Source organism: Dreissena polymorpha, chromosome 8 (assembly GCF_020536995.1).
Source record: "Dreissena polymorpha isolate Duluth1 chromosome 8, UMN_Dpol_1.0, whole genome shotgun sequence".
NCBI lineage: Eukaryota > Metazoa > Mollusca > Bivalvia > Myida > Dreissenidae > Dreissena > Dreissena polymorpha.
In genome coordinates, this window is record NC_068362.1 from 19,445,198 (window position 1) to 19,467,713 (window position 22,516).

The 22,516-nt window shown below is 37.6% G+C and overlaps 1 protein-coding gene across 2 annotated transcripts in view; it reads right to left on the reverse strand.

The window, feature by feature from the left end:
* The window catches only part of LOC127842645 (nuclear receptor 2C2-associated protein-like), a 43,197-nt gene that overhangs the window by 15,588 nt on the left and 5,093 nt on the right, over nucleotides 1-22,516 (reverse strand). For both annotated transcript variants that reach the window (XM_052372274.1, XM_052372273.1), the window contains one exon: nucleotides 9,669-9,759. In XM_052372274.1, the coding sequence (XP_052228234.1) occupies nucleotides 9,669-9,759 (91 nt within the window). The remainder of the gene's footprint in view (nucleotides 1-9,668; nucleotides 9,760-22,516) is intronic.

The window sequence follows — 22,516 nt, forward strand, 5'->3', positions numbered from 1 at the left end:
GATATCCCCCGCAACATATGCTTTGTTTGAGGATGGATGCAAATCGGACGGATGAACAAACTGACAGATTTTTTTAAGAAACAAAGGGCCATAACTCTGGTTTTAACAGATGGTGTACAATGCCATTTGGCGTGAATCATCCTTTTATGCATATATATACTCATACCAAGTTTCAATGAAATACGCCAAAGCACTTCCAAGATATGGCTCCGGCACAAAAGTGACGGACGGACGGACAGCCAGACGAACAGCCCGACATGCCAAAACAATATCCCTCCGCCTCTGGCGGGGGATATATACTCATACCAAGTTTATATGAAATCCGCCAAAGCACTTCCAAGATATGGCTCCGGACACAAAAGTGCATATAGTAAAAAGCATTTTTTCAAGATACAAAGGGCCATAACTCTGTTTTTAACAGATGGTATACAATGCCATTTGGCGTGCATCATCCTCTTATGCATATATATACTCATACCAAGTTTCAATGAAATCCGCCAAAGCACTTCCAAGATATGGCTCCGGACACACAAAAAGTGCCCATAGTAAAAAGCATTTTTTCAAGATACAAAGGGCCATAACTCTGTTTTTAACAGATGGTGTACAATGCCATTTGGCGTGCATCATCCTCTTATGCATATATCAGGCCTGATATTAAAGTCTGAAGGCCAGGCCTGAAAAACTTTGGCCGGGGGTTTGGGGGCCGCCTAGGTCTCCAAGGGGGTTCAGGGGCAACGCCCTGGTAGGGGGGCAGGGGGGGGGCGAAGCCCCCCGGACGAAAATGATTTTGAGCATTCTAAAACCTATTTGTCAGGCTCTCAGAAAGCCTTTAGACTCTGAATGATTAATCTATTTTATACTGAAAATCAATGCTGTCTGACACATATCTTACATCTCTGGCACATAACTGCTTTTGGGTGTTGGGGGCTCTGTTTCTGATAAAAATAAATTCAGTATCATTCTCTCATTAAAATAAACAGAAATCATTTACTTCTGATCAAAAAATGATTTGTTTTAAGACAATGTACTTCATCTAAATTTGTATAAACATTCATGTTCCTTGCACCCAAAAAACTAAACTATCATAATAAAGTCATACAAGTAACACATTGTCAAGTTATTCAAGTATATTTCAAACCAACAGCATAAAAAGTTTCGATACACAATGACACATATAATTCAATATATGACTAGTTAAAACAGTTTCATTTGTTGAAATATAGCTGCACAATGTTTACTTATAATTTGACTGCATGTACCTAGGTAAGAGTTGAAGCAGAGCTACATAATGAGTGCAATTCAATGCATGACTAGTTAAAAGAGCTGAAGGCTCATTATTTCAATATATGACTAATACAAAATTGAGGTACATCATATCCTTTAAAAAATAAATATGCAAGCAATTTCAATATTTAAGTGCATATACTTGTACTGTTAATATCTGAGCTACTTTGCTATGTTTCATTAAAAGTCTTGTTAAAAAGAGTCAAACTAAATTGAACGCTCTTTCAAAACAAAACAAAATAGTTAAACCTATTGACTTTTTTTGAAATGTACAAGGGTTATGTTCACTGCATTCATTGACTGCACATAGGTGTAAATCAAAGCAACACTAGTCAAAAGAGTTGAACGCTTGAGATATCAAGAAATGACTTTCAGTTGTTAACAAGAAGACAAGGAACATTTGAATATTTCAATACAAAACAACAACAGTTAAAACAATTGATAAACTTGTAACATACATTTTTGTCCTTAGGTTATGTACACAAGATAACTACATCAACAGCACATTGATCTAATTAAATGAATAACTAGTCCAGAGGCTGAACACTTCCAACATTTGCGTTATCAATAAATGACTAGATAAAGAATAAAGGAACATCTAATTATTTCAATATTTAACAACAATTGTTCAAACACTTGATAAACTTGTAACTAACTAACTAAGGTGATGTACACTTTATACATTGATAGCATCAATCTCAAACCAATGGCAAAACTAATTGCATCTTGAAATCATATGATGTCTTTGAAAAATGAGTTTGATTACTTAATCTTTCTATTTGTTTATATCAAATGGCTTTTTCTGATGTTTATTCCTTGTTCCCACCAGTCTGTACACTGTCAAGTTTGTCAACATGGTCTTGCCACTGTCTTTTAGCTAGGTGGCTGATCATATCCATGGCTGTTCTTTTGGAGGGTGGCTTTTGTGGGTTAATGGTCAGTTCTTTGCTGATTTGGTCTTTCTCCTGTTTCTTCCTCTGAATAATGCTTCTGTATTCTCCACTGGCGTTTTTAATGTTCTGCACCATTTTAGCCTGGACTGGACTATACAGTACATCTGCTCTGGCAAAATACTTCACTGCTGATTGGCCTGAGGCTTTTAGGTGGTACTTTGTGGTCTGAATGGCAGACAGAGTCTTGGTGTCCATTGAGCCTGCTCTCACATCACAGACATCCCCCATGGAATTGAAAACTCCTTCTATCATAGGTCCATGAAAGCATGTAAGACAGGCTAGTGCTACCTTTCCAAGCATCGGGTATGTCTTTGCAGCATCTCCCCACCAGCTATCAACTCGCGAGCCATCTTTATACTCCAGCAGGGTAGGATCCGAAATGTAACGATGAACCTCTTTGTCGTACACTGCTCGTTCATCCTTTACAAGGACATTCTTTATCAAGTTCGGCAACTCCTTCAAGTAGCTCATGGTGATGGAATGTCCATGGGCCCTTGGATCCAAGGCACTGGCATGCTTTAGTAAATTATTATTGATAGGCATCTTTTTGATGAGTACCTGTGAAGATGCTACATATGCACTTTTCAGCTGCCCCAAGACATCCTTTACAACTTCCGATGTAGTCGCTCTGCCATTTTTCAGCAGGGCACTATTTCCGACAAACATCATTTTAGGCGATAGGTGAAGGTTCACATCACTGAAATCGATGTTTTTCAGTTCTTGGACCGTCTTTGGCATTGTCTCTGGTTTGATAAAGAAGCCCAGGTAGCATTTCAGAAGGTCCACTTGCTGGTCATTCAACAGGTGAATGTGAGGCTCTTTCCTCTGAAATACCATGACATACTCTTTCAGTTGATGGAGGACTCCAACATAGATAGACAGGAGAATTCGAGTTCGCAGCCGTCCTCTGAACAAGCGATCAATGATTTTTGCTTTTCTCTCCTTTCCATCAGCGGTCATGATTTTTGTCTTCAGGTAAGTGTCTATGTTATCCAGACTCTTCTTTGCTGCTTCAGACAACGACCGCTTGGTTATAATGTTTTGTCTGTAGCGATCAAACTTTGCTCTCTCTTCACCCTTTGCAAATGAAACATAGAAGACCGTATAGGCATCCAGGAGTCGAAGTGTGTCAGCAGCAAGATTGTAGACGAAGAGAAACCTGTGGTTCAGAAAACGCTCTGGCATGGTGAACTTAAGGCCACACATTTCACATATTTCTGCCAACTTCTCACGCAAATCAGTGGACCAATGAAAGTCTGAGTGAATGTCCTTGAAAAGTTGTTCCAGCCAGTTGTTGAAAGGCTTGCAGAAGGCTTTTGCAGCATTGTGGGCATGATGCACAGAATCACCATCAATGTCCAGCAGGTGAGGGGCTTTAAAAGACTGTATTAATGTTTCAACACCTCCCTTTTCTCCACGCATGGTGTTGCATGAATCCATCAAGATTGAAATTAGATTCTTCCAAGGAAGGGAATATTTGTCAAATGTGTCCACTACACCATTGTAAATGGACTTCGCATCGGCCCTAACCACTTCAAAGGAGTCTAAGTGTTCAATAACAACTTCATTTTTGTTCTTATCAAAGTAGCTCACCAGCACCGCTAGAACCTTTTTCTGACTTTTTGTTGTGCTTTCATCTATATTCTATGAAAACAAGGTCTGATTAAAACGTTCTGCTAAGGAATCGGTCAATGTTTTTGACACCCCATGAACCATCTTGTATGAAGCTGTCTGTCTAGTGAGTTTAACTTCCCCCAGCGCTTTTTTGTCTTTTGCTCCTGCTTTCATCAAATCCAACAAGCCAGACGTAATGGTGAATGGCAAATCGTTTTCGGCAACAAAGCCAAGTACCATGGCCTCCAACTGGGTTGCACGCTGGTTAACAGGAACAACTGGTCGCACATGGTCTCCTGGTTGTTCTGCCCCCTTGAGATATCCACCAATGTTATAATTTGTCTGGATGCTCCGTTTGGATGCTTGATGTGGAGGACTGTCGACATGTTTGAAAAGAGCCTTCTTCCCACTTGAACCATATTTGATGGTTTTTCTGCAGATGGAACACCAGGCAGTACCATCTTCTTTTGCCTTGGAGATGCATTCTTCAAGTGGTGTATTTGTTATCCAATCCCATCTCCATTTGTTTTTTGCTGCCACATCGATCCCAGAGACATCCTGGACGTGAGTCACCAACTCCAATACCATCTTGGTCTGAAAAATAAACATTTCAATTCATTGATTGATTGGTGAATATATATATATATATATATATATATATATATTAGGGATGTCAACGAATATCCGAATATCCGAATATTCGGTCCGGGACCGATTATTCGGATACTGTTTTCCGAATCGAATATTCGGAAGAAGAAAAAATCGAGTAATTTCAAAGAATTTGTATTCGTAAAAATCGTTTAAACATTGTCAAAAAAGTTGTTCCTCGTGTCATAATGTTTATTCCGGTTGGCGCGATAATGCGTCGCTATGGTGATGACAGTATACCGGTCATAAATCCCGCTAACAAAGCCAGACACTTTGTGTCAAAATTATGATAGGTGCAAATTGCGTCGGCAATCAAAACACCGACCTGCACTTGATCCAATGACTAGAATTACATTTAAAATTATCAAAGATTAAATGAGTAAAGGAAAAGCCAAGTTTGTGTAAAAAAACAAATAAGACCGTATGGCAATTAAAACACCGACCCCTCATGATCTAATAACTCGAATTACATTAAAAATGATCAAAGATTAAATGAGTAAAGAAAGAGCCGACTTGGTGTGAAAAACAAAACAGATCGTATGGTTATAAACACGTTGTCCAATCAAAAAAGCTTTTATAAAATAATTTACTCAACCTCTAATGAGTATTTGCGTATCGTATGGTCCACACATTAAGTAATTACTCAATATTCAATCAGATATTATACTAAAAGAAATGTTTTTGGAATTGCACCCTCATTTAATTGAAAATATTATAATTGCTACATGCATAAAGTAAATATCTGTCCAAGCAAAATGCCACAAACGCCTTCCGCTGCTTGGAAGTATTTCACGACATCATCCGATAAGAAGTCGCCGATCCAAGTGTCTTTTAAACGTGGCAACTTTAAAAGACTGACTGTTTAGTCTGTTAAACATGTTCAAAGTGTGTTGTGGCTATGTACATAATTCGTTTAAGTTCAGCTTTAATTATATGTAGATCTAACTTTTTTGTCATGTAATTATTTTGTCGTCTTGTAATATAATGTTTCTCGTTCTATTGTTGATGTACGATATTAATAGTTTAAAAACAGTCTTTGTCATTCAATTTTAACAATAAAAAGTAATCAACAAAATCAGCTTCGAATTAGCGACGGCAACGCTGTGTCAATATTTAGTCACTTCCCGTGAACTTCCGGTAAAAACGAAAGTAGAATTCATGGAGTAATGGTACGGTAAACAAAGCTGACTTTTTTCCAACAGATGTTGACCGAATATCCGAATATTCGTTCGGAAGGGTGACCGAATATTCGAATACCGAAATCGGTATTCGTTGCCATCCCTAATATATATATATATATATGTCATACAACAATAGTTTATACAATATATTTTAAAGTCACAACCTTTAAGAATTTGATTGCAGTTATCACAGATTAAGAATCACAATGCATTAAAAGATCACATTTAATGTACCAGTCATAGACAGGGTAGTGCATGCACAGAGGTATCTCATTTTGAGTGTTTTATTAATGTTGCTTTAACAGCAGTTTCAGTTGTGTACTTGTATGCGAATAACTACATGCGAGTTTTTTCACTCAATTATCAAACAATTGGACAGATTCCCCCAACTGGTTTTGGTAAGATAAGATTTATTGGAGTCGGCAAGAGTGAAATAACAACAAACAAAAACTTGGGCAACTTGTACAACCGACTATAAAAACCTGATGAATAAGGATTACAAGTGTATAAAAGCTGAAAAAGACTGTGATCAATATGTTATTAATAAATAAGGCAAATATACATAAAATATTATTTATGATATTAGAACATCAGATGTGGTAATTTAAAGTTTAGAATTGTCTGCATAAAAGACAGATATTTTTAAGCAATAAAATATCCACTAATTTCTTTTAAATAAATAAAGGTTCAAATAAATACGATTTTGTTTCTAGACATTTATAAAATAAAATATCCACTAAAATTCTTGTCAGTAAATAAGAGGTGTAAACAAATATTACAAAGAATACACAGATGGCAACTAAGCTAAGCAGATGCAAAAAAAATATTCACTGATCCATTCGATTAAAAAAATAAATTTCCATTAAATTGAAAAATTGGGCATGACTTTCCCTTCTAATTTGTGTTTTTATCAGTGACACTTGATGCTGTTGGGCTCATAATTTCTGGACAAATGGTTTTAATAGGACCAGTCCCAATCAGCATCAAAGTGCATGGCCAGCAAAGCAGGGAAAAGGCAGAGAAAAGGAAGAGGATGGGACTGCAGCCATGACATTCATGCCGTGACATTATATTTCTTCAAATATTAAACGCTCTCAAAAACATAATATCATTATCAATTCAAACTTTCACGAGTCAATCATGAAACTTTAAATGATCGTGACATGTCATTTTTGAATAATGTAGGCATATTCGTCATGGATGCTTGTTTCTGTCTAAGACAGAAACAAAATTCTTCCTGCTACATAGATAATATTAATTTAAACAAACTTACCTGAAGAAATAATGCGATTGAAGATACAATTTGCTGCTGCTTGTTTTAGTTCGCCAAAATTCAAAATTTTCCGTAAAATTTTCTTCATGTATCCGAGTTACTTGAAAGCCTGAAAAACTAACATGACGTCACATAAGCGTTTAAAGGCCATTGATCGGTGCGGTGTATTTACCGGCTACCGGTCCAGATTCTCCAAGGTATCTCCGAGAACCCTTGTCGTAAAAAGGTAGCTCACCCCCCCCCTCCTCCAAAATTTCTCAACGGATTTGCGTGAATCTCAAAATCGGTTCTGAGCAAATTTAAAAACCGGAAATCCGGCCCAGGCCGGAAAATTATCAGGCCTGATATATATACTCATGCCAAGTTTCAATGAAATCCGCCAAAGCACTTCCAAGATATGGCTCCAGACACAAAAGTACCTATAGTAAAAAGCATTTTTTCAAGATATAAAGGGCTATAACTCTGTTTTTAACAGATGGTGTACAATGCCATTTGGCGTGCATCATCCTCTTATGCATATATATACTCATACGAACTTTCAATGAAATCCGCCAAAGCACTTCCAAGATATGGCTCCGGACACAAAAGTGCCAGACGGACGGATAACGCCAAAACAATATCCCTCCGCCTCTGGCGGGGGATAACTTACAAAGTATATAACTATAATTTATATGACTTTTAATTATTATAAAGTGTTATACTAAATTAGATTAGATTTTCCCAAATCAGTGGACTTTTCACATGATCGAATTGCATTTTTCTCCTAAAATGGCCAGGAAAAGGCCTGATGTATCTATATTGTGTCAATACTTGTTGATAAAAACATTCCAATTTGGTCCATTTTATTGATAAAAAATGCTCAAATTTGCCATTTTATCGATTTAAAAAACTCAATTAGACTCAAAATGGCTTAGAAAACTGAGACTGTGCATGAAGGCTGAACTGTCTGAAACTAATGTTGAAAAAATCATTGATATATATTTCAGAAAAAGGACAGAGACATTCTGCTGTGAATATTATATTCATACAAACATGTGTATTCATATAATAAATATCATTACATTATAAGAGTGAATTTTTAATTTTCCCCTTTTCCTAAAAAACGACGCATTTTTTCCCCTTTGGACGAGCCCCGCCACCATTCCCCTATAAGTGAAAAAAAAACACTGGGGGTATAATGTGGGGTGTGGTAATTACTTAGATGTTTAAGGATTCTGGGTAGGGGCGTGGGGTATTGTTTGGGTGGAATCCATTGTGGTATTCAGGTAAGTGTTGTTTTGTCAAAGTAATAATAAAATGTGATCACAAATAAAGAAGTCATGGTAATTATCACAAATAAAGAAGTCATGGCAATTTAAGCAAAATTTTCAATTATATAAGTGTAAAAGGGGCCATAAGTATGTCAAAATGCTTGATACAGTGGTATGCTCTTGTTTATAAGTTGGGGTCATGTTGTTAAACAAGTATGCAAAATATAAAAGAAATATGTCAAAGGATATAGGAAATATAATTTGGGGTAGTACGCAAACTTTAACATAGATTTATCAATAATTTGCATATTCTAAGTATAAAAGGGGCAATAATTCTGTCAAAATGCTTGATACAGTTTTCTGCTCTTGTTTATAGGTTGGGGTCATGATGGTTAACGAGTATGCAAAATATGAAAGCAATATGTCAAGGGACATTGAATCAATTGGGGTAGTACGCAAACTTTAACATTGGCTGCATATTGTAAGTGGAAAAGGGGCCATAATTATGACAAAATGCTTGATAGAGTTGTCTGCTCTTGTTTATAGGTTGCGGTCATGATGGTTAACAAGTATGCAAAATATGGAAGCAATATGTCAAGGCACAATGAAAATATTTGGGGTAATACGAAAACTTTAACATTTGCACGGTAACGCAGACGCTAATGCCGACGCCGGGGTGAGTAGGATAGCTCCACTATATATATTTTATATATAATAGTCGAGCTAAAAAGTCTGGAAAACTGTCATTCTAGAAATAATTGTGTTTAAAGGATTGTAGATGTAGTTGCTTTGTTGTGTTTTTTACTTGATTGGGGTAGTGAACTACACATCGACTCCTTTGCCATTCCCAGCTACGTATATGACATCCGATTCTGTACTGTTTTGTACTCATACTAGTTGGAACACTACAGGTTATGTATAATTCTATGCAAAACTGAGGCTGGTGATTTCACTCTACTGTAAATTTTCCACCTTGGTAGGATCAGGGCTTAGCTTTTAGGGAGATGTGGAACTTCTCCATGGACATATTAACTTCTCCGTCTAATTAAATGAAGAAGTGACTTCTACTGCTTTAAATCATTAACTTTGAGTCAGACATTGACCAATAATGTATTTGTTAAATTCAGTAATATATATAATAATAAGACAACATTAACAATAAAGTGTGTTTGTCTTTATGTGTTAATGTTTTCCCCAAACTGTCAAATGTGAGTAGTATTTTATTAATCATAATGATGATAGGCTTGGTGTAATAAGTGGTTTAAAAAAGTGAAAATTAATTGCTGAACAAAAACACTTTTCTATTAAGTTTCCTTACTTCTCCCTAATTTCAGTTGAGAGAGATGTCACTTCTCCCTCAAATTTGAACGTAGGCCAAGCCCCGTAAGACAGTTTGAACTGTTAATTGTGAGGTTTTTCACCATGTCTGAGACTAGAATATGGAGTTTGTAAATTCTAAACAAACCTGATCCGAGTTCCAACAAGTCTCCTCTAGTTCATCTACCAAGTGTTTCTTTCCAAACTGCTTCACATCCTTGTTCAACACTGAACTAACCCTAAAACAGACATAACTATATAGTTAATGATGCACACAATTTAGTATTAATACACCTAAAAGGAACCTATTTAAGGCAGTGCCCCAGATACATGTAATTATTTGGGAAATAGGGTTTTTACCCTTTGATCTTGAAAAATAGCATGATTTCATTCTTGAAACAACAGGGTTTTTTTACCTGATTTTGGGGAAAGGGTCTGGCCTTTTTTAAGGGGAAAACAAGATGTGTTTGTGAAACACAATGTCCCCCTATATGATGTTTGACCTTGTAGGATGACCTTGACCTTGTGAAGGATGACCTTGACCTTGACCTATGAAGTTGCTATCTTCAATATTGCAAAAGTATTTATAAAATAAGCGATTTGGGCCACATATATTTGACCTCTGACCTTGAAGGATGACCTTGACCTTGACCTTTCACCACTCAAAATGTGCAGCTCCATGAGATACACATGCATGCCAAATATCAAGTTGCTATCTTCAATATTGCAAAAGTATTCATAAAATGAGCGATTTTGGCCACATATATTTGACCTCTGACCTTGAAGGATGACCTTGACCTTGACCTTTCACCACTCAAAATGTGCAGCTTCATGAGATACACATGCATGCCAAATATGAAGTTGCTATCTTCAAAATAGCAAAAGTTATTGCAAAATGTTAAAGTTGGCGCAAACAGACAGACCAACAGACCAACAGACAGGGCAAAAACAATATGTCCCCCACTACTATAGTGGGGGACATAAAAATTACGCGAAGTGCCTAGAGCTGCAACGATTCACCAACAGCTCGATTCGATTTCGATTTCAGCAATCGGACACCGATTTTTTTTATTCGATTCATCTTCAAACCTAGTTTAATCATATATTTACTCTTCTGTCTCAAAATAAACATTTTTGTTCAAATGTGTTGCATACCTTGGAATCTTTGGCATTTGTCAAATTGTGTGTTTGTTTGATATAGTTTGGTTGGTTCAACGGTGTTTTAAAAACTTTTGTGTTAAATTAACCTTTGTAAGAAATAGTTTGCAAGAAAATGCCAATTGTCTTACAAACTATGTCAATATTTCAATAAAACACATAAAAAAGAATAGCAAATTAGGACTCAATTTTAATATAAAAAAACTTCTGACTATTAGATTGTTTTGACTACACAATAATATAACAAGAGCACCGCCTTGCGGGTGCAGACCGCTCATCTATTTTCTTTTTAAAGGTGAAGGGACTCTCAATTTCAATCACAAAGGAGGGATGGGTGGAGTGAAGAGGGGTGTATAGTGTGGGGGTGTGGACATTTATTACATTATCTTCCAAAAATGCGGAAAAAAAAATGAAGAAAAAAAAAAATCGGGCGTGGGGGGGGGGTGGGTGGGTGGGGGGGGAGGGGATTCTTGGGTGCGATAGTTGGACGGTATTTTAAAAATAAAATAACTTTTTCAAACAAAATAAATTAGGAGGGGGGGGTGGGGGGGGTGGGGGGGGGGGGGGGGTAAAGTGTGAGGGTGTGGTGGTCATTTGTGAGATGATCTTAAAAAAAACAAAAAAAACAAGGGCTGTTTGTAAAACATGCATGCCCCCCCATATGGGCTGTCAGTTGTAGTGGCAGCCATTGTGTGAATACGTTTTTTGTCACTGTGACCTTGACCTTTGACCTTACGTAAGTTATCATCCGGAAACCATTGTACTATTTCGAGTCACTGTGACCTTGACCTTTGACCTAGTGACCTGAAAATCAAAAGGGGTCATATGCCAGTCATGATCAAGGGGGAGTGAGAGGGGGGTTAAATGTGGGGTTGTGGTAATTTATAAGATGTTTTAATATAAAAAAAAATTGTTTGGGGGTGGGGGGGGGGGGTAGAGGGGTGGGGGTTAGAGGGGGGTAATAATGTGGGGTGTGGTTATTTATTAGATGAAGAAAAAAAAATTGGGGGTGGGGGGTGGGGGGGGGGTGGGGGGGAGTGAGAGGGGGGTATAATGTGGGGTGGGGTAATTTATTAGATGTTCAAAAAAAAAATTGGGGGGGGGTGGGGGTGGGGGGGTGGGGGTGAGAGGGGGGTATAATGTGGGGTGTGGTAATTTATAAGATGTTTAAAAAAATGGGGGGGGGGGGGGGGGGAGAGGAGTAGTAATAATGTGGGGGTGGGGTAATTTCATAGATGTTTAAAAAAATGGAGGGGGTGGGGGGTGGGGGGGGGGGGGGGGGTAGGAAGGAATGAGAGGGAGGTATAATTTATTAGATGTTTAAAAAAAAAATATTGGGGGGGGGGGTGGGGTTGGGGGAGTAGGGGGGGTGGGGGTTAGGGGGGTGAGAGGGGGGTATAATTTGGGGTGTGGTAATTTATAAGATGTTTAAAAAAAAAATTGGGGGTGGTGGGGGAGTTGGGGGGGGGTAGGGGGGTGAGCGGGGGTAATAATGTGGGGTGGGGTAATTTATGAGATGTTTAAAAAAAAAATGGGGGCCCCATGGGGAGGGGGGTGGGGGGTGGGGGGAGTGAGAGGGGGGTATAATGTGGGGTGGGGTAATTTATAAGATGTTTAAAAAAATTGAGGGGGGGTGGGGGGGTGGGGGGTAGGGGGGTGAGAGGGGGATATAATGTGGGGTATGGTAATTATAAGATGTTAAAAAAAAATTGGGGGTGGTGGGGGAGTTGGGGGGGGGGGGTGAGCGGGGGTAATAATGTGGGGTGGGGTAATTTATTAGATGTTTAAAAAAAATATATTTAGGGGGGGGGTCGGGGGGTGAGAGAGTTATAACCACTTTATTTTACTCAAAGGATGATGTTTCATTGTACTGATAATTATAGATTTAGGATTACAGACCAGTTGCTTCAGTTATATTGTTCAGAGTTTTGCCCTGTTGGCCGCGCATGCATTCTTGAGTTATCATCCAAAAACCATTTTACTATTTCAGGTCACCGTGACCTTGATCTTTGACCTAGTGACCTCAAAATCAATAGGGGTCATCTGCGAGTCATGATCAATGTTCCTATGAAGTTTCATGATCCTAGGCCCAAGAGTTCTTGAGTATCATCTGACAACCACCTGGTGGACAGACCGACAGACAGACCGACATGAGCAAAGCAATATACCCCCTCTTCTTCGAAGGGGGGCATAAAAATTTAGGGGGGGGGGGGAGGATTCGGGGGGGAGGGGGGGGAGGGTACGGGGGATGGTTTGGGTGGAGTCTATTGTGGTATGTCAGGTATGAGTAGTTTTGTCAAAGTATCAATCAAATCTAATCATAAATAAAGAAGTTATGTCAATTTTAGAAATTTTTTATCATTTGACCTTGAGAGTCAAGGTCAGTCATAGGTCAAGGTAAAATTCAACTTGCTAGGTACAGTAACCTCATGATAAGATGAAGTATTTGAAGTTGGAAAGCAATAGCCTTGATACTTTAGAAGTAAAGTGGATCGAAACACAAAATTTAACCATATATTCAAAGTTACTAAGTCAAAAAAGGGCCATAATTCCGTAAAAATGACAACCAGAGTTATGCAACTTGTCCTTTAACTGTACCCTTATGATAGTTTGCGAGTGTTCCAAGTATGAAAGCAATATCTATGATACTTTAGGGGTAAAGAGGACCAAAACACAAAACTTAACCAAATTTTCAATTTTCTAAGTATAAAGGGCCCATAATTCCGTCAAAATGCCAGTCAGAGTCACATAACTTTGCCTGCACAGTCCCCTTATGATAGTTTATAAGTGTTGAAAGTACATGTATGAAAGCAATAGCTTTGATACTGTAGGAATAAAGTGGACCTAAACACAAAACTTAACCTAATTTTCAATTTTCTAAGTATAAAAAGGGCACATAATTCTGTCAAAATGCCAGTCAGAGTTACATAACTTTGCCTGCACAGTCCCCTTATGATAGTTAGTAAGTGTTGCAAGTATGAAAGCAATAGCTTTGATACTTAAGGAATAAACAAGGTTTAGGACCTAAACACAAAACTTAACCAAAATTTTCAATTTTTTAAGCATAAAAAGGTCACATAATTCTGTCAAAATGCACGCAAGAGTTATCTAACTTTGCCTGCCCTCATGATAGTAAGTAAGTGTACCAAGTTTGAATGCAATAGCATTGATACTTTCTGAGAAAAGTGGACCTAAATGCAAAACTTAACCGGACGCAGACACCAACGCCGACGCCAAGGTGATGACAATAGCTCATAATTGTTTTTCAAAAAATAGATGAGCTAAAAAAATAAATAGATAATCATAAGAACATCTAAAATCTGTGGAGTGATAGAACTATCACTATTATACTTATACCCAAAACGGCTTCAAGCATGTCTACCATTGTGCCGTGACAGCATCACCTGTTACCTGTAGGACAAATCACATTCTCTAATAAACTTAACAAATTCCTGACAGAAACAGAACTACTTTTCTGGCTGGCGACTTGAGTAGTTGAACTTGTGCTACGTCTTAGTCTTGCTAAATCAACGTTATGTTTGCGTTTGACATGTTGCATTAGATTAGTGGTTGAGCCGGACTTAGGGTACGCCACATCCGTGAAGCACAGTTTACACTTTGCTTTATAGGGAGGGCTACCATCCCGAAACCCAAAATACTGCCACACTTTTGATTTTAGCTTCTTAGGCGCATCTGATAATTTCAATTTGTAGGCCACAACTTGTTCAGCCATTTTGACGCTTTTTCCGAAAGTAGACAGTAACGCGCTTATTGATTGGATGACTAAAGTAATAAGCAACCAATCACGCGCGTCGTAATAACAGGTAAAGATAAAACCTACACCTTCCCGTATCAAATAGTCAGAATACAGCGAGCTTTACGTATCTATGTCTAAATATGTATATGTCTATATGTTAAAGAATTGAATCAAATTTGGTAGGTTTGGTATCATAATCGAATCAGCGCGTTTCAAACCGATTTTCGATGCATCGGATCAAATCGTTGCAGCTCTAGAAGTGCCAGATTTTGGGGGAAAAAATCACGCGAAATACCGGATTTTGGGGAAAATAAGGAGTCTTATACATGTATAATCAATTTAACATATTTTACTGTTTTTAAAACAAATTCAAGGCAACAGATAATTTAATTATGCAATACGTTCTATTTTCTACACTGGATGATGATCAGGTTAACTTATGTATTTAAAGTTTTTAAAAAAATGGGGGGGGGGGTAATGAGATCTGGGGAAAAAATTTACCTGCTGAGGGGAAAAAAAATTCGAGGGAAAAGGGCCATTTTTCGACGGGTAACAAAGAAGGTAAAAACAAGAGCTGTCACCATAGGATGACTCATTCCCCCTATAAACGCTTGGTAGAAGATATGAGCTTTTTTCGAAACCTAAACGCAGATTTCGAAACCTAAACGCGGACCCTAAGTTCAAGATCAAGGCCACAGGGGTTAAAATTTGTGTGCGTATGGAAAGGCCTTGTCCATATACACATGCATGCCAAATATGAAACTGCTATCTGAAGCGACATAGAAGTTATGAGCATTTTTCGAAATCTAAACGCAAAATAAATCAGAAAGCCACATTAACTAGAGAGCGGACACCATGCTAAATCCTTGAAATGCACTAAGTGACCCGGTGTCCTAGCAGGGCCCTCAATCCATTTTATGGGAGGGTCGCTGCCCTCATGAGGGGGAATTTTTGCGGTGTTTCGCTTTAAAAAAAAAAAATCAGGAATTTTTTCGCCCAAAAGGGGAAAAAAGTATACTTTTTGGTCGCAGATTTGATTGATTGAGGGCCCTGCCTAGTTTATGACCCGGCATGACCCATATTCCAACTTGACCTAGATATTGCCTTGATACAACTTCTAACCAAGTTTGGTAAAGATCAGATGAAAACTACTTCAATCAGACAGCGGACACCATGCTTAATTTTTGAAATGCATAAAGTGACCCCGTGACCTAGTTTTTGACCCGGCATGACCCATATTCGAACATGACCTAAATATTGCCTTGATACAACTTCTGACCAAGTTTGGTAAAGATCAGATGAAAACTTCTTCGATTAGAGAGCGGACACCATGCTTATTCCTTGAAATGCCCTAAGTGACCCCATGACCTAGTTTTTGACCCGACATGACCCATATTTGAACTTGACCTAGATATTGTCTAGAAACAACTTCTGGCCAAGTTTTGTAAAGATCAGATGAAAACTATTTGAATTAGAGAGCGGACATGAAAAGTGTGACAGACTGACATACAGACTGACGGTGCGAAAACTATATACCCCCTTTTCTTCAGAGTGGGCATAAAAACCTGAATAGGGTGATATTAGTTATAACAAGAGATGTGTTTGTCAGAAACACAATGCCCCCTACTGCCCCACTTTGATTTTGTTTACCTTTGACCTTGAAGGATGACCTTGAGTTGACCTTTCACCACTCAAAATGTGCAGCTCTATGAGATTCACATGCATGCCAAATATGGAGTTGCTATCTTCAATAATGCAAAAGTTATGGCCATTGTTAAAGTTTTCGGACAGACGCACAGACTGACAGACAGTTCAACTGCTATATGCCACCCTACCGCGGGCATAAAAATAAATACCTTAAAATCATTGCTGCTTTACTTCTGTTGAAGCTGAACACTTGTATTGATTCAATAAAACTGTAAACTATCATAATTAGCTTTAATAAACCAGGCCTCGAAGAATCCACTTGACTGCTCGCATATGCGAGTGAAGTTGACGGTCGGGCAAGTAAAGTTTGTTAAATACTCGACCGTCCAGGCGAGTGCTGTCTTTCAAGTTGAGAAGTATAAATTCAGTTCCAGAACTCCTGCCACATCGATACAAATTGCGAACATTTTTTGAACAAACAAAAAACTGGTTTAGTACACAAAGAAACTGCACTTTCGTTTTGACAATGAAAAATGATGTCACGGGCACAGTAAAAATAATACTCGAAATCGGCTGCGCTCTTTTCGTAGGTGTCAGTGCTCTTAGCTTATCGATTAAAAGTGAAAAAACAGTTAAATATATTGGTAATTCTGTGAGATATAAAATTTCATTTTAATGTAAATATCAATAAAAAATGATACATAACTGGTTAATTATAATACTTCTTATATTTAATTAAAAATAAACAGAAAAAAATAATTATTAATAAACAGAAAGTTTACAAAAAGGTTCTGGTTAACCATAACTATAAATATATATTCTTTTTTAAGTTAAATGCAGGGCGAGTAAATTAAAGTGAAGGGCGAGTGGATTATCAGGCCTACTCGCCCTGCAGGACAAGTGGCTCTGGAAAAATTCTTCAAGGCCTGAATAAACTGATGTTTCATTACATCTTTAAACTTAACAAAAATGATGTTAACTGGCATCTTTGTAACAGTCAAACATATAAACATGTTATAGAAATTGTTTACTCAATCAAGGCAGATCATTTTATTTTGCATGGTAATATAAACTGAAAGTACAGAGGCTTTACATTTAATACATGCACAATGAGCGACAGATTAAGTCAGATTGAAAATGCATGATTGTCGTTGTAAATAATTTTGTCAGACACTTTATTTAATTATGAAATCTAGTCTGCAGAGCATTTGAATAAATGAAAACTGTTTTCCTGCTCCGTCATCCAGGCGCTTGCTGAATGAAACTTTCAGAAAGCGTCACCATGTTACGATAATAATTCCAAAGAGAAAATACAGAAAATGATCAAAGCTATTGTATCGTACATATCAAATTTGACGAATTTGCGTAAAAGTCAAATTGGTTGCGTTTTCAATAAGCATGATATTTTATTTCTTTTGTGTTTTGAAACATTTTAATAGGGCCAATGACGCAGATACGCAGCTTTGTCACAGACGTTACGAATACCCCACATGCTGCATTGACACAGAATATTTTGTATGTTGTCTTCACATAAAACAGCAGACACCATGCTCAATGTTTAAAAACGCACTAAGTGACCCAGTGACGGAGTTTTTGACCTGGCATGGCCCATGTTCGAACTTTACTTACACATCATCTAGATACAACTTCTGACCACGTTTGGCGAAGATTGGATGAAAACTACTTGAATTAGAGAGGGGACAACATGCTGAATGTTTAAAACGCACGTAGTGACCCCGTGACCTAGTTTTTGACCCGGCATGACCCATATTCGAACTTGACCTAGACATCATCTAAATACAACTCATGACCAAGTTTGGTGAAGATCGTATGAAAACAACTTGAAATAGAGAGCGGACACTTAATACAGACAGACTGACAGACAAGCTCATTCCTATATGTACACCCCTAAACTTCGTTTGTGGGAGTATAATTAAGACACTTAGAGACAGTGAGAATATAACTTTGTTACTGTTCCTATACTTAAAACAGTGTTCTTTTTAACATTTTGGAAATTGCACCATGTCCCTACAGGGCTCGACCTAGAGTAAAATTTAAATATTTAGCGAGAAGTCACTTCTTTCTTGTCAAGAAATTAGGTAGAAGTAAGGACGGATCAGGGTGAAGTGACATTTACTGACTAGTAATACAAGACTTGAATTGTATCATTTCGTTGTTATATGCATGCCATCTGGAAGTACTTCATATGTTGATTATTTATCTGATAAATATAAATAAAACAAGGGCTGTTTGTAAAACATGCATGCGCTCCCATATGGGCTGTCAGTTGTAGTGGCAGCCATTGTTGAAATACGTTTTTTGTCACTGTGACCTTGCCCTTTGACCTAGTGACCTGAAAATTTATAGGGGTCATCTGCCAGTCATGATCAATGTACCTACTAAGTTTCATGATCCTAGGCATAAGCATTCTTGACATATCATCCTGAAACCAATTTACTGTTTCGAGTCACTGTGACCTTGACCTTTGACCGAGTGACCTGAAAATCAATAGGGGTCATCTGCCATTCACGATCAATGTTCCTATGAAGTTTAATGATCTAGGCCTCAGCATTCTTGAGTTATCATCTGAAAACCATCTGGTTGACTGACCAACCGACCGACAGACACGTGCAAAAAAATATACCCCCTTTTCTTCGAAGGGGGACATAATATGACCCGACATGACCCATATTCGAACTTGACCTAGATATTGTCTAGATACAACTTCTGACCAAGTTTGGTGAAGATTGGATGACTAGGGTGGCACTAAGGAAAAAACTTAGTCGCAAAATCTAGGGGGGTCCGGGGGCATGCCCCCCTTAAAATTTTTGGATCCTAGATCGTCTGTGGTGGGTTTTGGGGCTATTTCCTGAGCAAAATTAAGACTATTTTTGTCTTTAATTAGCCCTTTTGTTTGCTTGAAAAAAATCTTCGCTGGTAAGCCACTTGCTGACATTTTGCAGCTGATTTTTTTTGTTTACATAGACACCGGTGGCGTAGTGATAATGATACATTAACACCATTAAACAGTTTTCTGTACATGTGGTATATAGGTTAGAAACCACTAAAACAGCCCGCTGTCTCGGTAATAATTATACGACACTTTATAAAATCCAAACATTACTTTTTTTCATTTTTTTTGTTTTTGAAGAAATGCATGAGAAATTACTTTGTCAGCATTAGACCGTCATCGCATGTCAAAAACCGTGAGACTCATGGCGAAACTGTGAGGCTTGACAGGTAGACGTTTCCGATTCTGCATTCATGTCTGCACTATTTTAGACGTCCTCCGATCGCGAACCTAACATTAGGTCATTTCCTGAGTTTACATTATTCTGTTCGCTTTCTTTTCTAAAGAATTGGGTTAATTTCTGTGGATTCTACTTTCCATTTTCATTCACAGTATCCATTTTTCCCGGAATCTGCAACTCACTTTCTAAATCGGTCTTTCAAGTCACATAGCGACCGTAAAGGGAAGTTACTCTTATCTACTTGTTTAGCCAATCGAAATCTTTGTTTCTTGGGAAATTAGTTTATAGTGGCTATGTCAATGCCATAACTCCGCCCATCTGATTAAATGACAATTCCGTACTGGTCGATTCGATAATGTTAAATCGTAACATCTATAGCATAGGTCATTACACGGCATGCTTCAGTGATTCAGTAAAGTTATCACGTAAATCGCCAAGTAACCCAAATGTTCGAAAAGTCTGGTCGCAGTGTTAAGCGTCATCAATCAGGGTTTTTTTTTTTAGAAAAAGGGGAAGACGCTGGACGCTGTGTAAAAGGGGAAAATCGAGCGCGAAAGAGACATATTTGGGGAAAAAAATAACTCACCTACAGACTTCAGGTTTTTTTTTTTAGAAAAAGAGGCATGTCTCTGACCTTTTTGTTCTTAAACACATGAACAAGTTTGATATTATAGTCAAAGTCCTAAATAAAGTTGCAGGTGTAGATCTAATAATGGGAAATGTTTTCAACTGGGGCCGGGGAAAGATGTCAATATTATGATTTCAATTTCATGATGAATGGGTTGACGATCTAGATCTGCTACAGTATATGAAGGGAAAGGTGCGGCAGCTGCCGATTGTCTACTTTCACTTTCACAATAATCCGACAGTATTAATCGATGTTGATTACATGTACCTCCGAATCCTGCTGGGTTTCAACGGTTTTTGATCAGGGATTTCAATAGATTTTAAAAACCAGGAGTCAATGACCCCTGGACTGAAATTTTGAGGAGTCAATTGAAAAATGCTGGGGTCAATTTTGAAGCGTGTTTATTGTGTTTTTGTCTGTATTATTCAATTTTTTAGATAAAAATATGCTCTAAGAGTTACTTTATATCTTAACAAGGACAAAATTGTCACAAAACCAGGTTTTCATTGTGAAAAAAAATCTGATAAAGGGAGACAACTCAAACTGAACTTTTGAAATGAACAAACAAAATTAACCCCCTTTGTAAGTTTGTTTTAAAATAAATCTATTTTTAGTCGTGGCGACCTTGACATTGGAGATATTGACGTGATTCTTTCGTGCGACACACCGTCCCATGATGGTGAACAAATGTGCCAAATGATTTTAAAATCTCATAATGAATGACATAGTTATAGCCCAGACAAGCTCATTTATGGCTATTTTTTACATTTGAACTCAAAGTGTGACCTTGACCTTGGAGGTATTGACGTATTTTTTTCGCTCGACACACCGTCTAATGATGGTTAACAAATGTGCCAAATGATTTTAAAATCTCACAATGAAGGACAAAGTTATGGCCCGGACAAGCTTGTTCCGCCCGCCCGCCAACCCGCCCGCATTCGCCAATCTAATAACCAGTTTTTTCCTTCGGAAAACCTGGTTAAAAAGTTATATTGCTTTATTTAATAACAATACCATGATGAAAAACACAACATATTTTAATGAATTGGTACATTAAAATCTACTTCATTTTAAAACATTAAAGTCTTTTAACACATTTAACTAATTTAAGATATGTACCGGTAGCACCTTTTCATCACATATTTATCGTCATTATATTATCATCATCCCTATGATAGCTTTTCTAACAAAACACAATCAAAATGCATGACACATCTAGTATATCTATGTCCGAAATATATTAGTATAAAAAATGAACTGTGATTCCAGTTTATATAAGATGGGTGTTAATCGTAATTATAGGTGGATTAACAAACCGACAAAACTCGCTGGACTTACTAGTGCAGGGGTGGCGAAATCTCAAAAAACTATACTTGTCCACGGACAACCATTTAGGAAATTTAACTTGTTCGTTGCTGAACTACACTTGTCCGTTAATGTTTGTATAAATTATAAACGCATTTATTGATTAATGTTAAAAAGTGTGGAATATATCAAAATGAGTATGATTTGCTTGTTTTGTTTATAATTGTATTTCAATGGTACATTCATTATAGCAGTATATTATAAACAATATAAAGACTTTCTCAAACTTTAAATCTTGCGAAGCTAGTGTTATTAAAACATGTGCTGAACATAAGTACATTGTAATCTTAACAAATTAAACTAGTCCAATATGTGGACCTCTTCAGACTGAGGCTCGGCTACTGGTAGCAATTTGATTATATAAACTGGTAACCATTGAAAATCTGTTAGCCAAGTTTCTTGAAAAGTTCTGGTGCGTTTACTTAGATCATATTTTTTATCATAATCTTTCTTAGTTTTTTGGGAGGTGGGCTGCTCAAAGCTTCGGGTTTCTGCTTCGTTGTTGAAGATTAAAAAAAAAGTTTCATCTTTACCATTAAAGTCGTCTTAAATAACAAGGTAGACCGTGTTTTGATTATCTTAGATTGATACTTTTTATTTTCGTCTGATTGTAAAAATAAAGAAACCAATCTGTACACTGTCTAACAGTCGGGCCGAATGTTGAAAATGCGGCATGCTCCCGGTCTCTTATAGAATAAGGGAGATCAGGAAAGTGCACGTATTTTAGCTTGATTGCTCCGCAAATAGCACTGACAATGTAATCGCGTGTCAACATCCGGTTTTGTAAAACTTAATTACGGCTTTAATACAATGTCATTTTGTATACCTGGACGCGACTTTTAAAAAAACTTGTTGTCCACGGACAACTTAATTGTCCACGGACAACTTAATTGAAAAAAATCAGTTGCCAAGACAAGCAAATGTACGACTCGGGCAACTCGGACATTTGATTTCGCCACCCCTGTAGTGGATCTACGTAATTAATAGACCTTTGATCAATTTTGTTTTTTCTTTAATTTCTTTTGCCGACTTACTTTAACCATGCCGTCTGCAAGTTTGCAAAAAAAACTGCAATTATCGGATGGTCAATCAATTATCACGTAATCGCTGCTGCTAATTACCAAGTAAGTGCGCACGCACTATTTAGAAGGTGACATGTGTATTGGAGGAGATGAGATCAGATAAACAAC